We start from the raw sequence: 16,692 nt of genomic DNA on the forward strand, positions 1-16,692 counted from the left end.
TGCTTAATTTCGTTGCGTTATGTACAAATTTTTTTTCACTTATTCTCTTTTTCTATTAAAATTTGTCAATTTGTAGCTCAAGTTTTCATGAAATAAGTTTAGTTCTATCACATTATTTAGTTGAAATTTCGGTATTAAAGTGAAGACATTTCGGTATTAGAATGAAGACATTTCGGTGTTATTTTTTAGAAATTTATGTGTTATTTTATATATCAGATACGTTATCTTTTTCTTATATGTAAATGACATTGTTCATTTTCTTTCAAATTTTTACACTTGTTCTGCTTAATTTCGCTGCGTTATATAGTAAATTTCTATGCTATTTTTGTTTCTAGCAAGAATTTAATCCAATAAGTGTGAACCTATATTCATCAACTAAATAAGATTGCAAAACAATATAGACCTGTTCATTCAAATCTAATATAAGAAATAATTCACCTAAAAGAAAAACTAAGAGCAACAGAAAAAAGAAAAAAAGAAGAATAAGAAGTAAACAGATTTCTGTGTTTTGTAGCAAAATTTAGGTGTCAAAATTAAATAATTTCTGTGTTATTGTTAAGAAATTTCGGTATTATTTTTCTAGTAACTTTTGCAGATTCAAAATTTTTTTCTCTTTCTCCTTATGACATATTCTACTTCTTCTTCTTTTTCAATATTTTTTTCTTATTTTCTTTTTATTTTATTTTCTCATAATTCTTCTTATTTTATTATCTTAAAATGAATAAAATTAAGAAAAAAAAATCACAAACAAAGAGAAAGAAATGACTATAATAACGCATGAGGAAGAGGATACAAAGAAATAAAAATAAAAAAGCAGCAAAAATAACACCAATAAAAAAAGGAGTAGACGACAGAAATAACGTTAAAAAAATATACCAAAAAAGAAGGCGGTATAAATAATGCGTGAAAAAAAAGAAATATGAAAAAAAAGAACTATTAATTGTGTGAGTTATTAATTGTGTGAGTGAATTTTGTTAGATTTATACTAATTTAATTAGATTTAATTATTAAAAAGATTTGAATATATATTGAGAGATTTTATTTATTTCATCGATGAGTCATTGTCTTTTTTTAAAGTAATATCTATGATGCATCGCAGACTAAAAATTTTCATTGTGGATAAAGATAACGTGCAATTCAATTATATTGATTTTTGCATGTGTTGTTTTTTTAAGTATGAGACTATGTAATGGGACGGTCTGATTATTTTATAAGAAAATTGTTAATATTAAATTAAAAGGTCTGTTTTGTTTGTTATAATTTTTTTATTTTAAAATTCATAAATGGATGGTCTAACTTTTATTTTTAAAAAATTGAAAAGTTCGATTTTTGTTCTTTATAAATTTGGTAGATTTAATTTTTATCCTCATTTCAATATAAAAAATAAGGGTTAAGTACGATTTTGAGTTTTAAGGTATAAATCGAAAAATTTTGTCTCTAACTTTTTTTGGCATACAAAATCGTCTGTAAAGTTTAACTTGTTTAGGGACCAAAATTGTACGGAAGTGGCGGAAGAAACGGAAGTAGAGATGGATCATGTACAACTTCTTCTTCTTCTTCCCTTCTCGCTTATTCTTCTTTCCTTTTCCCTTCACAAGAGCAGAAATACTTTCTCTCTCTGTTTTTTTTATATAATTTTTTTATTATGGATAATTTGGTCTAACATTTTAATATTTAAGTAAAAAGAATGATTTTAAACTTTAGGGATAATTTGTATGCAAAAAAAGATTAGGGACGAAAAAAAATTTTGGCCTATACCTTAAGGACCAAAATCGTACTTAATCCTAAAAAATAATTTGCGACATGGAAACAACATGACACGGACACACAAATTTAAAATTCTTATAAGATACAGAAACATGAGATATATATAAAATATAAAGTATTTTTTAAATAAATTATAATGATATTTTAGTATTTTATTGATATGAAAATATAAATTAATTTTTTAATTGTTTTTAATTATATAAAATATTTAAAATATTGTTTGTTGTAACAATTAAGAATATATATTATTTCTAAACTCATTTCAATAATATATGTCAAGAATAAGACAAGATACGCTGACACATGATGATATTTAGGTGTGTCCAAGCGTATTCGGAGAAAATTTTTTTATTTTTTATTAAGATATGATTGAATACAAAAAACATCCATGTTAAATAAGTGTCGTGTCTGTTGGACTCGCGATACAACAAATCAGAAAAATATCTGTACTTCATAGATAATAATTGAACTTGATAATTCAAGCACATAGATTCTCTCATTTTTTTAATTAAGGGTGTAAAGTATAATTTTTAATTTTTTAATATTTTTTCATATTATTTTAGTCTATCTTATAAAAATATATAATGAAAAATAATATTTTATATCCTTAGTGAAAAAAAATTAAGAGAATCTGATTTTCTAATTCATCCTTCTATTATTAAATGATTCTATTATTGATCTCCAAACAACAAAACCAAGAAAAAAAATTGATTTTTTTATTAAATGATTTGCTATTTTTTCTCCCTGAAATCGGTAAGAATAAAGTTCATTCATTTATAACATAAAATGAATTATTCAATAATTTCTTTTCCACTAACCTGTTCTTAATGATTTTTTATACCCATTTGAATGTTTTTATTTCTAATAAGATTAAAACAATGTTTTTTTTTAAGAATTTTTTGAAGAAGTAAACATTATTTATGTTTAAATGTGAAAATTATTTGAGTTGCGTAACAATCTAAAACATATTCTTTTATCCTTAAATTTTGTTTACGATACACCGTGTTTTAGAAAAGCCATTAACTTATCTTCTCCAAAAAATGCTATAATTCTAGAAAAAAAAATATCAAAAACATACTAAAAGTAAAAAGAATTCAAAGCTTTTTTTTTAATCATCAAAATAAATAATGACGCTCTAACAAGCACTTGTATAGAGCTTTCAAACTAAAAGTAACTTGGCCAAACTTAAGAAAATAGAAGATATTACAAAAAAAATATTCTCTAAAGGAGTGGAGTAAATAAATAAAGAAAACTTAGATTTTTTAAAGCAAAAAAATTGATAAAACGATAAAATGAAAAATTAATCACTATCAGTTCTGTAATTTTATCATATATGAGTTTCATTATCTTAATTTAAGAATAATTAACTTTTTATTTTATTAATTTATTAATTTTTTTTATTTTCGAGAAACTTGATAAAAAAAAAAGGAATTGTTGGCTACCTCTTTGGTCAGTCTCATTGAATATGTATATATCATGTTATGGTCCACCTATCAATCTATCATCTTCAATCTTCCACCAACCATACCTTTCTTCATTGGACAGTTAATAATGTTTCCAACTTCCCATCAATCAACAAATTAATCTCCACTTTGATGTGCATTTAATGACCATTTTCCCTTTTATAATAAAGGATAAAGACTAAAAAAAAAAGTACAAAGAAGAAAACAAAATGCAAATTAATATTAATACAAATTGAATTCCCATGAGACCTATTAGTTTCTTCTTCCTTTTCTACAATTGCTTTGAATTTAAGTTGAAGGATTTGTTCCTAATGCTTTAGCATCATATCAGTTCCCATCTACTCTGCCCATAACCATTGCTTGATTACAAATAATTATGCTTATATAAGGAGCACAATGGCACATTTTTTACCATCCAATTCAAACTTCTAATTTTCTTTTCATCATTACAATTAACAATTATATATCTTCCAAAATCATGTCTACTACAAAAGTTGTCTTAATCTTTGTCATTCTAACCGGTGCCATTTTTTTTGCCTTGGCTTCTGATCCTGAACCACTGCAAGACCTTTGTGTTGCTCTTCCCAATTCAGGTAATGCACATTATCAAGTTCATTTCTCTTCTTTCTCTCTATTCTACCATTTGATTTTCTCTTTGTGGCAGCACCAAAATTATGCCTATAAAATTTTTGTATAAGAATGTGCAGCTGTTAATTTAGGTAACATACATCATCAAATGTAAGAATGATGAATCATTCTTGTGAGTGCATAAATACTTCAATTTTTGTCACACAACATGCTATATGTATATATGCCTCAGACACTACTAACTAATTGTCATATTATGAAAATTCTTAGGTATTGCGAGAGCAAGTCATTTCTCTTATTCTAATCCATTAATTGCCATCTTCTACAGTATTATGGTTCCATTATTATTTTTAATTTAAATGTTATAAAATTAATAAAATAGAAACTAACTTTAACCTAACTCACATTGCTGAGATAGAATAAAATGAATGGTGTAAAGCAAGAACATTCATTTACTCTCAAGAAATTATTGTCATTATTATTATGTATACCACTTAGTGATAGATATTAAGGTTTTGTTTGATAAATCTTTTTAAAGAGATGTAGGTATTTTTTAAAGTATAAATATTTTATTTTATATTTAATAAATAAAAAATTATGTATTTATACTTATACTTTTTAAATATTAGAAATTTTTTAGAAGTATTTTAAAAAAAAGTTTTTAAAGTTGATTCATTAATTAAATTTAAATTATTTATTAAAAATTATTTTTAATTTGATTTATCAAATATATACACCTTTCTAGAAGATTACGTTTCAGTAAATTATTTAAAAAATACTAAATAATTATATTTGCATCATTGCAATAAAGTGTGGTGTGTGTGAATAATGGAATGTTAGAAAGTCATTAAAATTTATTTTTTTTGTTATTACCAGTAATAATTTATGTCCATATTTGTAAGTATTTACAAACAAAAATCAATATAAATTATACTTATATTTATTAGAGTTTGTACATATAAATAAATATAATTTATACCCATATTTTATAGAGTTTGCACATATAATTTTGGACCAGCACCTAACGACAATAATTTGTACTCATATTTATAAGTATTTACACACAAAAAACATATAATTTGCACACATAAATCAATACAATTTGCACTTATATTTTTATTTACACACATAAATACTAATTTAATATTTGTAATGGTTAAATGATAATTCCGTTAGGTAACCAAGAAGGATCCAATTCTTGTCAATTTTTATTGGGTTGGACTACAAAACCTATTTCAAAAAAAAAAAAAACGCATGTCCAGTCATTTATGGTAAACCTAATTCACCCCCAATTACCACTAATAAACATAATTAACTTTATCTATGATGCACGGACACGGATACGGGACACGACACGACACGGAACACGTCGACACGCGAATTTTAAAATCTTATAAGACACGGAAACACGCATACATATAAAATATAAAGTATTTTTTAGATAAATCATAATAATATTTTGATATTTTATTGATATTAAAATATAAATATATGTAAAGAATAAGATTATACACGCTGATACGTGATGATATTTAGGTGTGTCCAAACGTGTCCGGAAAAGAATTTTTTACTTTTTATTAAGACACAGTTGGACACAACAGACACGCGTGTCGGACGAGTATCGATGAGTGTCGTGTCCGAAATGTGTCAAACTCACGAACACAGCAACTCAGCGAAGTGTCCGTACTTCATAGATCTTTCACCGTTCAAGTAGTCCAGTCTCATCCTCCAACCTCGACGGTTGCCCCTTATCGACCTCCCTCCTCCATCCTTGGACGCGTTTCCATCGCCGGCATCAGCAGTGGTCAGTGCCGCCCGCACTTTCATCGGCAAACAATCACTGATCTTCGGAAGTGTATCTGAGTGTTGCCATTGCTGTAAAAGACACCTCTTGTACAAGACACATGCATAAAAAGACACATCCTGTACAAGACACATTCGCAAAAGACACTTCTGTTTAAAAGACACATCCACAAAAGATACATCCATTAGAAGACACATGTATAAAAAGACATTTCCTAAAAGCAGATGCATAAAAAGACACCTCCATTAAAAGAACATTCATAAACCACATCAATATGATGCATTCGTTCCTTTTTCTCCAAATATACATTCCATCGATGAAGCCGTCAGAGGATGCGGGATTTTTGTTTGCGGCTTCGGGACGATGTCGAGAGATACGCGTTTGATGGTAATCGGGTGATGAAACACGCACGAGTTTTCGGTGCACTGCGGCGGCAAATCGGTACCTGGCAAGGAAGATGACCGCAACCCGCATAATAAAAGCTTCTGCTGGAGCAAAACGGCCGCACACCAAAGAGCCGGTGACATGGTGGTTGTGCAGCTGTGACGGGAATACGCTGCAGCGGCAGCGAAGCGGCGCTGTTGGCGAGAAAAAAGATGCTGCGATGATAGGAGGAAGACGGATGCTGATCACAGTGACCTTGTGGGTGGTTACTCAACACAATCCTTTTTTTGAAGTAAACGAGCTCAACACAATAAAGTGGAGCAATTATAAACGATAACCAAACTAAACTAGCAACATCTAGAAATGAACACAATTAAAGGATTTTCCCATGTCATCTCCAGTATAGCCATCAACAACACAAAGGTAGCGTTTGGTAGAGAGACAGAGACAGAAAGACTGAGATTGAGAGACAGAGACTAAGAGACAGGGATTGAAACAAATCTCAGTATTCTGTTTGGTGCAAAATGGGAGACAGGAATTGAACTAAGAATGAAACTCTAAATTAATTTGCATAAAGGGTAAAATTGGAATTAATTAATTGAAATGAAAGTATTTTAGGTATAAAATATTATTAAAGTTTCAGTCTCCATCTCTAAAAATTTCAGTCCCCTGTGTCCCTACTTTTTGGAGGTACTGAAATACTGAAATTTTAGAGACAGAGACAGAAATTTTAGTACCAGTCTCTGAACTAACAAACACGATACTGAATCTCAGTCTCTCAGTCTCTGTCTCAGTACCTGAAAACAAACGCTACCAAAGAGAATACGCCTTCCCACTCCTTGTAAGTAATCAGGGTCATATTGATGATTTCGTATATACCTTTGCTTGTATTTTGAAATATCCTCCTATTCCTTTCTATCCAAATGTTCCATATGACCGCACAGAAGCACATCAGCCGCGGTTTTCGATCCTCCTTCCTATGCGGCTCTTCTGTCCAATTTAGGAAGTGGTCCTTCAACAATCCTGAAAAAGACCATATATAGTCTGCCAAACACAGATATTCAAGCAATCCACACTTGTCAAGCAAAATCACAACCAAGAAACAAGTGATTGACCTGTTCAATATCCCTGTTACATAAAACACACCACTTATCATTCTGATTGATTATCCCAAACCGTCTTAGCCTATCCTTAGTATTCACCTTACCTATCAAGATAAACCAAGCAAACAACTCCACTTTTAGCGGAAATAAACACAATCCTTATTATTCAAATTTTTCATTAATGTCATTCTTTTGAAATTTAAATTTATTAAAATAATTTAAAATTATTAATTACTAATTGAGTTGTCAAAAGTTGGCAAATTGACTCTTGCTACCCAATATTTTTCCTAACATAAATTATAAAAAATTCATAGAGTTTCTGTTTAATTTAATGTGCAGGTGTGAGGGTGAATGGATTTGCATGCAAGGCAGAGTCAAATGTAACAGAATCTGATTTCTTCTTTAGTGGCATAGGGAAGCCTGGTGTGATCAACAACACAGTGGGGTCTCTAGTTACCACAGCAAATGTAGACAAGATTCCAGGCCTCAACACATTGGGTGTGTCTCTTGCAAGAATAGACTACAAGCCCGGCGGTATTAACCCGCCGCACACGCACCCACGCGCCACCGAGGTTGTGTTTGTTTTGGAAGGTGAGTTAGATGTGGCTTTCATCACCACATCAAACAAGCTCATCTCAAAGAAAATAAAGAAAGGTGAAGTGTTTGTGTTCCCAATTGGGCTGGTTCATTACCAGAAGAACAATGGGGACACGCTTGCATCAGTGATCGCTGCATTTAACAGCCAACTTCCTGGCGCACTGCCTGTTGCTTCCGCCCTCTTCTCGTCAAAACCAGCTGTGCCTGATGAAGTTCTTGCAAAGACTTTTCAGATTGATGCCAAGGAGGTTGAAACAATTAAGACTAAGTTTGCTCCTAAGACGGGTTAAAAATTCAAAATAATTTGAGTATAGCCAAATGATATATTACATATTAATACTATAAGAGGAGAAAGAAGATTATTTTGGATTTTATAACTTCTTCTCACGGTTGTGAACTTATGAGATCAATGTTATTGCTTATGATGAAGTTGAATTTTGATTCTTGTTTTCAAATAATTGTGTACTTGTTTGGAAATAAAGCACAAAGTTAATTGTATTTTACACTCCTAAACTTTAGGTCATGTGAACTTTAATTTTTAAACTTTCATAAATATGCAATAAAAAATGTTATTTGTACAAAATAATTGTTTCACCAAATTAAAAATTATATATTTGTATATAAATATATATAATATTTAATTTATTTTTAATATATATTTTATATTTTAATATATATCTTATACGAAATATTGATTTGATAATTGATTTTTGGTATTCACGTAGTCTGCATAATTGTATGTATTATAAAAAAGTAAAAATTCAGGTGTAGTCAATTTCATGTAAAGTTGATAGTTGAGAGCTGTTAGATAAAAATTTAGTTAAATTAGTTAAATTATTTAACAGTTCTCAATTATCAACTTCACGTAAAGTTGACTGCACCTTAATTTTTACCTTATAAAAATAGGTTTGCATGCCGTTGTCTTGTATGAGATCTAAACTATATCAACATTTGAGAACTTTGAAAATCTATATGGAGAACGAAAACTATATAAACTCCTCTGAACATCAACATCAGACTAATAATTATTATGGGGAGCGAAATGAGTTGTAAATAATGAGTTTGAAAAATTAAATATAACATGTATGTCGGTCGATATTATTAACAAAAAAAAATGTGTTTTGACAATCTAAATTTTGATAAATTTTAGGTTATTTTTGCTAATAATTGATTAAAAAAAAGTTTAATGGATCAATATGCACATTTGAAAGATTAAGGGATCAATTTATACATTTTTGAAGGTCGAAAGCTATAATAAACATGGCATAGAAGAAGTAAATTACAATTAACGCTTTTTTTTTTCCGATTAGTTCTAGCAACTTTCGACCACCAAATAGTGGGAGAAAAACAAGTTCAAAATCTTACTACAAACCGTGACAACCAATAAACACCTAAAAGTCATTAAATTAAGATAAAAATTCAGGTACTGTTAATTTAACGTGAAGTTGATAACTAATAGTCATTAGATGACAATTTAGTCAGTTAAAATATTTAACTGATTCTCAACTATCAACTTCACATAAAGTTAACTGCACCCTGAGTTTTAACCTTAAATAAAACATCCCCTAATCACTGAACATTGGCGCAAAACCAGCCACTCCCCTTAGAAATTTCTATCAAGGAGCCATTAAATTTTGCCAAAAAGAAATATAAGAGCACCAATGGACATATCCAGCAAATTAAACCCAAAGAACTCTATTACAATTGTCCCTGTTGCAAGAAGTTTTTCATTCTATTCCTTTCAAAATTTGGTCTCTACGTTGAGCCTCCGTCTCCCTTTGTCCAGTCTAAAAAGCACTAGTCATTGGTAAAAAACACCACCTGTTCTAATGGAAGTGGACAGCAACTTCAACGCCTTTCACTAGAGCTCCCGTTCTTGAACCCACATTCATCAGCTCACACAAAAGCATCACTAACATATTGTTTTTACTGTACATACTCAACACAAATCCACCAAGATATTTTCTTATGGATCGATGTAGTTGGGATATAATTATTGGCAGCCCCACACACTAGACATATTGAACAAATGGTTTCCCAAGCTTCCTCCACATGAGTCTTTTTATGTTCAAAAGTTTTTTGGTTTCTAATTTTCCAAGTTGCCCAAATAATTGCAAACCAAATATTCAACCACCTTCTTCTACCACACCTCATACCCTCTTGCAATCTATACAGAGTACGAAGCTTTCACTGTCACCTTTTGTGTGTTGTTCTATTCTTGGTCATGTGGTTCATTAGTAGTATACGTTAAAAACAAGAGATTAAACTGAAGAAATGATTTGTATATTATTGAATTAATTCAAGTTGTCTTGAATGATATAACATAAAAAGGTATTTATGAGTGCTAAGAGAATAGTAATAATAAAAATATAATATTTTATAATAAATGTTCACATATACTAAATAATATTAATTAATGCTAATTATATTCTAGTATCTCCTCAAAACTCCCATTGCACTTTCTCATTCATGTTGGTAAGTTGTTAAATCAGTATGGTGAGATGAAGATATCTTAAACTTGGAGGGTCCATCATTATGGTAACTGGTGTCTGGTAAGCAAAAGAGAGCTATAATTGGAGGCCATCAATCATTTGGTGGAAAATGTGTTTGATTATTAAAGTCCATATCAATGTCAAAAGAGCATTTAGTTAATGGCTTTAGATAGAAAAGAATATTCGGGCACAATAATAAGTAGATAATTTTAATAAAAAAATAAAAAAATAAATAATTTTTTTCAAACAAATGAGTGAAATATATATTATCATATAAAACAAAATACATAATTGAGAGATGGACAGAGTTGGAAGACAAAGCCCGTGGCAAAAACGAGATTACTAAACCTAACCCACTTTATTATTTGGGTTTGGAACCTATCCCATTTAATCCGTGGACTTGGACGGGTTGTCCTAGCGAGCCAATATCATTGTTACATGTTTTGTTTATGCCAAAAACCTCTTTTCTTAAATAAAAAAAGCATTCGCATTATAACTTCGTCAAACAGAGTTCTAACTTTTGTTCACTTATTTATATCCAAAATTTTATCTAGAATTAAAATTCAAAAATTTAATCTAATATTATCTTTTGAAAAAAAAAGATAGCTACTACCTACTTTAAATTTAAATTAAAACAATAATTTAAATCTAATCTAGAAACAAATCTTAATAATAAAATCTTCAACTTTGTAAAAAAAAATAATGATAACTAATCTCCTGAAACTTGAATCTTTGGATAAGATTAATAAGACTTCTTATGATGCTTTAACAAATGTTGCATCCAGAGAGTTGAGGTTTAGGAACACTGGGCGTACTTCTCTAAATTTGGGCATTGGCCCAATTTGGCCTTCCAGATGATGTGGCCAACAGGCTTGGAAAGTGACTGTCGGACGTGAGTGCCAAGATGAGGAAGGCCGCGGGCATCCATGCTGGTTGCCGGGATTGTGTGTGTGAGTGCCAGGCATCCATGTTGAAGGCTGGGTGTCCGGATTTTGATGCTGTGGGCCTTGGTTGGGCATTTCTTGTACCGTTTTTATGTTTTTTTTGTTAAAAAGGCTTTAGTTTTTAATTATTTTGAGATAAAAATATTTGAAAATACAATTATGCTATTACAACTTCAAATATTTGATTAGTTTTAAAATTTCACTAGAAAATATAAAAAATTTGATTAAAATTTAATAACACAAATGAAAAAAACTAAAAAATACTAAAGATGCCTAGACATCATTGGTTGAACTAAAATGGTATGTAGTTTATAAAAAAATATTTAACTGCACAAACAAAACATTACTAGCCTATCAACCCACTAACATGCCAGAAGTAGGACAAAGTGGTGTTTTACTTTTGAGGTTTTTTTTTTTGACAGGAAATTTTGAGTTTATATTACAATCATGATATAATCTTTTTTTCTCAAGCAAGATAGGATTTATAACAGTTTTGGCAAGGCAACATTAGTAGAATCGTATGGATCAAATTCGATAGGTTAATACGAAAGGTTGCGAGAATCAAATTGGTCAATGAATCAGTAGGATAACTGGTTCAATGGTTCAGAAGTTTAATTGGAATTCAACCGATTTAATTAAATATATAATAAAAATATAAAAATTTAATACATAATTTTAAATATTTGAATTTAATAATTTTTTAACTGATAAATTTTAAAATTTTACAGTTTTTCATAATTTATGATTAAAAATTCAAAAATAATCAACAAATAAACACAATGCAGCAGAGTCAAACCATAAGCATCTCAAACAGAAAAATTTCAGCAATTCAACACAATGCAATGAAGCAGGCACCATAGGACCATCAACAATTTAGAATCAGACAATCGCAACCACAGTCACCAATCCAAAATCAGAACAAATCCGCATAAATAACTCAATGTAGAATTGTGGCAATGTTTCTATTTTGAATCAATAACAGCAAAACATCAATTCATCAAAATAACAAGTACAACAGATTGGATTTAAAAATCAATCTCAGCAAAATTAATAAATTAAACAATTGAATTTATAACTCATCAACGACAGAATTCATCAAATTTCATAATCATCAATAACATCTCAAAACTCAGAGAAGCAGAGAAGCAGAAACGTAAAAGAGACACGGAGATAAACTGCGAGACGTCACACCTAAAAGAGAAGCAGAGAAGCAGAAACGACGTCGACGAGGAAGGGAGAAGCAGAAACGATGAGGAGGGGAGAAGCAAAAACGACGTAGGGGAGGAAGGGAGAAGCAGCGACGACCCACGACGAGGAGCAGAGAAGCGGCGACCACGACCCACGGCGAGGAGTAGCGAAGCAGTGACAAAGAGACAATGAGCGCGACAGAGAGAAGGGAGAAAAGGGTTCAGCGATGACAAACGATGCGGGGCTTTGGGGGCTGCGGTGGCTACGGGCTGGGTGACTGTGGGTGGCTAGGGTTCTTCCTCTTCTTTCAATCTCAAGCTTTCTTCAGTTTGAGAGAAGAGACGCCGAGAGGGGTGAGAGTGGGAGTGGGTTGGGGGTCCTGAGGTCTTGGATAGCCATTTAGGGTTTTTTTTTTAAATAAAGTATAAAACGACGCCGTTTGGATGGAGTACTGATAAACCACTATTTTGTGGTTTATCTTGTGCTCAATTGAGTAGTTTTTATCAATTCTTTACACACTTATTCATATAATTTGCATGAGTTTACATTTTTCCTTCCTGATTTTGTGCTATGATTGAAACCATGCTTCTTTGGCCTTATATTTGCTAATATTAATCCTCTCTTATTACCATTCGATGTCGTGATATGTGTGTTAAGTGATTTCAGGGATTACAGGGCAGGAATGACTCAGAGGATGGAAAGGAAGCATGCAAAAGTGGAAGAAATACAAGAAACTGAAGGAATTGCCAAAGCTGTCAGCCTGACCTCTTCACACTCAAACGGTCATAACTTCAGCTACAGAGGTCCAAATGATGCAGTTTCAGTTGCATTGGAAAGCTAACGTTCGGGGCTTCGATTTGATATATAATTTCCTATAGTGTCCGTACAGCTAGGCGACGCGAACGCGTACTCCACGCGGATGCGTCACAGTGACGAAAATAAGCGTGTTTGATTTCATAACCAGCGAATTATGGGCTGTTTTTGACCCAGTTCTCAGCCCAGAAAACACATATTAGAGGCTATAAAGTGGGAGAATGTGTCCATTCAGAAGGAAACAATTCATACACAACATTAAAATTCATAATTTTAGGATTAGATGTAGTTTTTAGAGAGAGATGCTCTCTCCTCTCTCTTAGGATCTAGGATTAGGATTAGGATTTCTTATTATTTCAACTTCCAATTTCTTATGAGTTCCAGGTTCAATGTTCCTTTACTCAATTCTCTTATACTCTTCATGTTAGATTTGATTCTCTATTTAAATGCAATTTGAGATATTTCATATTTATGATTGCTTTCTTCAATTTATGTTATGATATGGTGTAATTGGTTCGTTGTTGGTTGGCTTGTTAGTAACTAACTCTAATACTTCCCAAGGGAAGGATTAGGACTTGTGAATAGAAGTTGACTTTTAACTTGACTTTCCTTCATTCGTTGAGGGTTAACTAAGTAGAAACAACTACTAATTATTAATTGATCTTGAGAAAATTTCAACAAGCATAGAACTTCCGATTAATCTTCTCCTAGTCAAGGCTTTTTATCGTTATTATTTTATTTTCTCTACAATTCACTCTTCTTATTTCTTAATCCAAAACTCCAATTTACACAAACTCATAACCAATAATAAGAACACCTCCCTGAAATTCCTTGAGAAGACGACCCGAGGTTTAAATACTTCGGTTATCAATTTATTTAGGAGTTTGTTACTTGTGACAACCAAACGTTTGTACGAAAGGATTTTTTGTTGGTTTAGAAGCTGTACTTACAATGCAATTATATATTTTTATATTTCTTTACCGATAGAGAAATCTGATCGTCAAAATGGCGCCGTTGCCGGGGAATTGCAAACGTGTGTCTTATTATTGGTTATTGTAAATATTTGCTTTTTAATTGATTTTTTTCAAAAATTACAAAAAAATAATAATTTCAGATTTTTATTTTAAAATTTTTTATCTTATCTTATCTTATTTCAAAAATCAAATTTCAAATTTCAAACTTTTAAAAAAAATCATATCTTTTTCAAAATCTTATCTTATCTTATTTCAAAATCTTATCTTATCTTATCTTATTGTAAATATTTTCTTTTTATTAGTTTTTGTTTTTATTTTCTCCTACTACTATGAACTCTCACCCCTTTGGCCATGAGTCTGGTTACAATTATGTTGCAGGAAGAAGAGATTACAATGAGAACATGCATCAAGGATGGAACAATCAAAGATGGGAGGATCCATAAGGATTTGATCAACCCTCATGGCAACAACCACCTCCAATGGACTATCAACAACCATTCTGTGATGCATATCAAGGCAATGGCTATGGTGAGCACTCTTTTGATTATCAACAACCACCACCATATGCCTATGAACCCCCTCCTCAACATGACTTTGGACCACCATACTCACAAGCCCCTTTCCACCATTCACCTCCATATGACCCTCATCCGTATCCACCATACCAACCACCTTATGAGCCAAATGAGCCATACATAGAACCACCCCCATTCCAACACAATTACTCTCATGAACCAATACCTCAGTATACACCATCTCCTTATCATTATCAAGATGAACCACCTTCCTACCATGAACCCTTTCTCCAAAATAATGAACCCTCCTATCCACCCCAAACCTCCATGGAGAACACACTTACCTCTCTCATTGGTCTCACCTCTAAACTCCAAAATCTTATATCCCGCATGGACCAACACTTTACCTACAATATTCAACCCCCAAGCTCTAGTGCACTTCCTTTTCAACCACATAATGATCCACCCTTCCCATCACCACCCTCCATGGAAGAGCACCCACATCCATCAATTCAAGAGCAACATGATCCCAATGATGCTATTGACATGGAACAAGAGAGAAGGGATCATCTTCGCGAATCCATACTTCATAAGGAGCTAGAGGAGGCACTAAGGGTGAAGGTAGAAGAGACCTTTGCAGATGAAGGAGTAGTTGAAGGGAGTTGTCATAAAAAAGAAATCATCAAGGAGGAGTACGATTTTATACTTAAATAAATGGACAAAGCAGAAATTATTGAAAAGAAAAAAGTGGTTGCAGACTTAGGAGATGCTGAACCTCCATGGAAAGGTCAAGTCATAGAGCCTCCTTCCAAGGTGTTTGATGTTGATGTTGAGGAAGGTGTACAACCTCCAAGGCATATCATGGTTGAAGACTTGGAAGAGGTTGATCAAGAGACGGAGACTAAAGAAGCAGAAGCACAACCTCCCATGCCCTTGGTAAGCAATGAAGAAGAGATTAAATTGGAAGAAAGCTGCCAAGAGGAAGAGGTTGATATTGAAGAAGCTTGCAAAGAGGTAAAAGTTGTCAGAGAAGAGCACAAGGGAGTGGAGCTTGCAAATTCATTAGAAATACCTCTCCTAAGGCCATTACCATCTAACACAACGTTCAAGTGGGTAAAATTCCTATCCTTATCCTTTACTTTCCCATTTGAATATGGGCTACTGCAGACGGATGGTCAACTTAGAGCTCTTTGTGGCATTAAGAGTGAGAGGAAGATGGTTAGTGGTTGGAGTTGTCAGGCAAGGTTCATTCAGGTTCCGCATTTCGCACTGGAGTACAAGTGTTGGTGTAGAGCTCAATTGAATGGGTCTAGGATGTTGTTTGGCCACTTCAGTGAGAATTCAAATTGATTGCCACCCGGCTGGAACAATGATGATCAACTTGAAGACGGGTGTAGAAACAAGATTTGGGATCCAGGAATATATGAGGATCAATTTTGGGAGATCAAAGCTTGTGAAAAACTCCATCAAAGCTTGAAGAATTTACTTGGTATTGATAGAGCTTATTGGAAGTCCAAGCATTGGTGGAAGTTTCAAGATGAGTTCAAGCACAAGCCACCATGACAAGGAGCTCGCCAAATGTCCAACTTAAGGACTATAACTAAAAGTGCTAGGTGGGAGATAACCCACCATGGTATGATCGTCCCTTTTTCAGTTTTAATTCTAGTCTGTTTTGTTTGTTTTTGAGTTTTGATTGGACCTGGAATCATGCATAACATTCATATTAGCATTGCATTCTGCATACTGCATTATTATTAAAAAAAATCGCACGCGACGCGACCGCATCGCTGACGCGTCCGCGTCATATGTGCGTTGGGAAGAAAACAAAATTGAACAGAGAGTCACGCGAAAGCGTGGCTGGAGGCATGCCTTTGGCACAATTTGATCCACGCGACCGCGTCGTTGATGCATCCGCGTCATGTGGAAAAAAAGCCTCCCACGCGTCCGCGTCACCCACGCAAACGCGTGACCTGAAAATCGACGTAAAAAAAGGTGTATGGCAGCAAGTTGTGATGGAGTGGGGCTGGAACCATGCTAGGAGCACAAGCCCTACCACGCGA

At 32.5% G+C, this 16,692-nt stretch overlaps 1 protein-coding gene across 1 annotated transcript; it reads left to right on the forward strand.

Annotated features, from left to right (window-relative positions):
- The first annotated feature begins 3,513 nt into the window (after positions 1–3,513).
- LOC107465072 (germin-like protein subfamily 2 member 4) lies at positions 3,514–8,144 on the forward strand. The gene is made up of 2 exons (XM_016084054.3): positions 3,514–3,823; positions 7,449–8,144. The coding sequence occupies exons 1-2, from the start codon at positions 3,709–3,711 to the stop codon at positions 7,994–7,996; spliced, it is 663 nt and encodes a 220-aa protein (XP_015939540.1). The 5' UTR covers positions 3,514–3,708; the 3' UTR covers positions 7,997–8,144.
- Positions 8,145–16,692: the final 8,548 nt, after the last annotated feature.

The sequence above is a fragment of the Arachis duranensis genome, chromosome 9, assembly GCF_000817695.3.
Source record: "Arachis duranensis cultivar V14167 chromosome 9, aradu.V14167.gnm2.J7QH, whole genome shotgun sequence".
NCBI lineage: Eukaryota > Viridiplantae > Streptophyta > Magnoliopsida > Fabales > Fabaceae > Arachis > Arachis duranensis.

Bases quoted from the DNA above. Each gene is read 5' to 3' on its own strand.
- LOC107465072 (XM_016084054.3), top strand. From the start codon at position 3,709: ATGTCTACTACAAAAGTTGTCTTAATCTTTGTCATTCTAACCGGTGCC. The intron at 3,824-7,448 runs GTAATGCACATT...TTTAATGTGCAG, and splicing joins TGTTGCTCTTCCCAATTCAG to GTGTGAGGGTGAATGGATTT.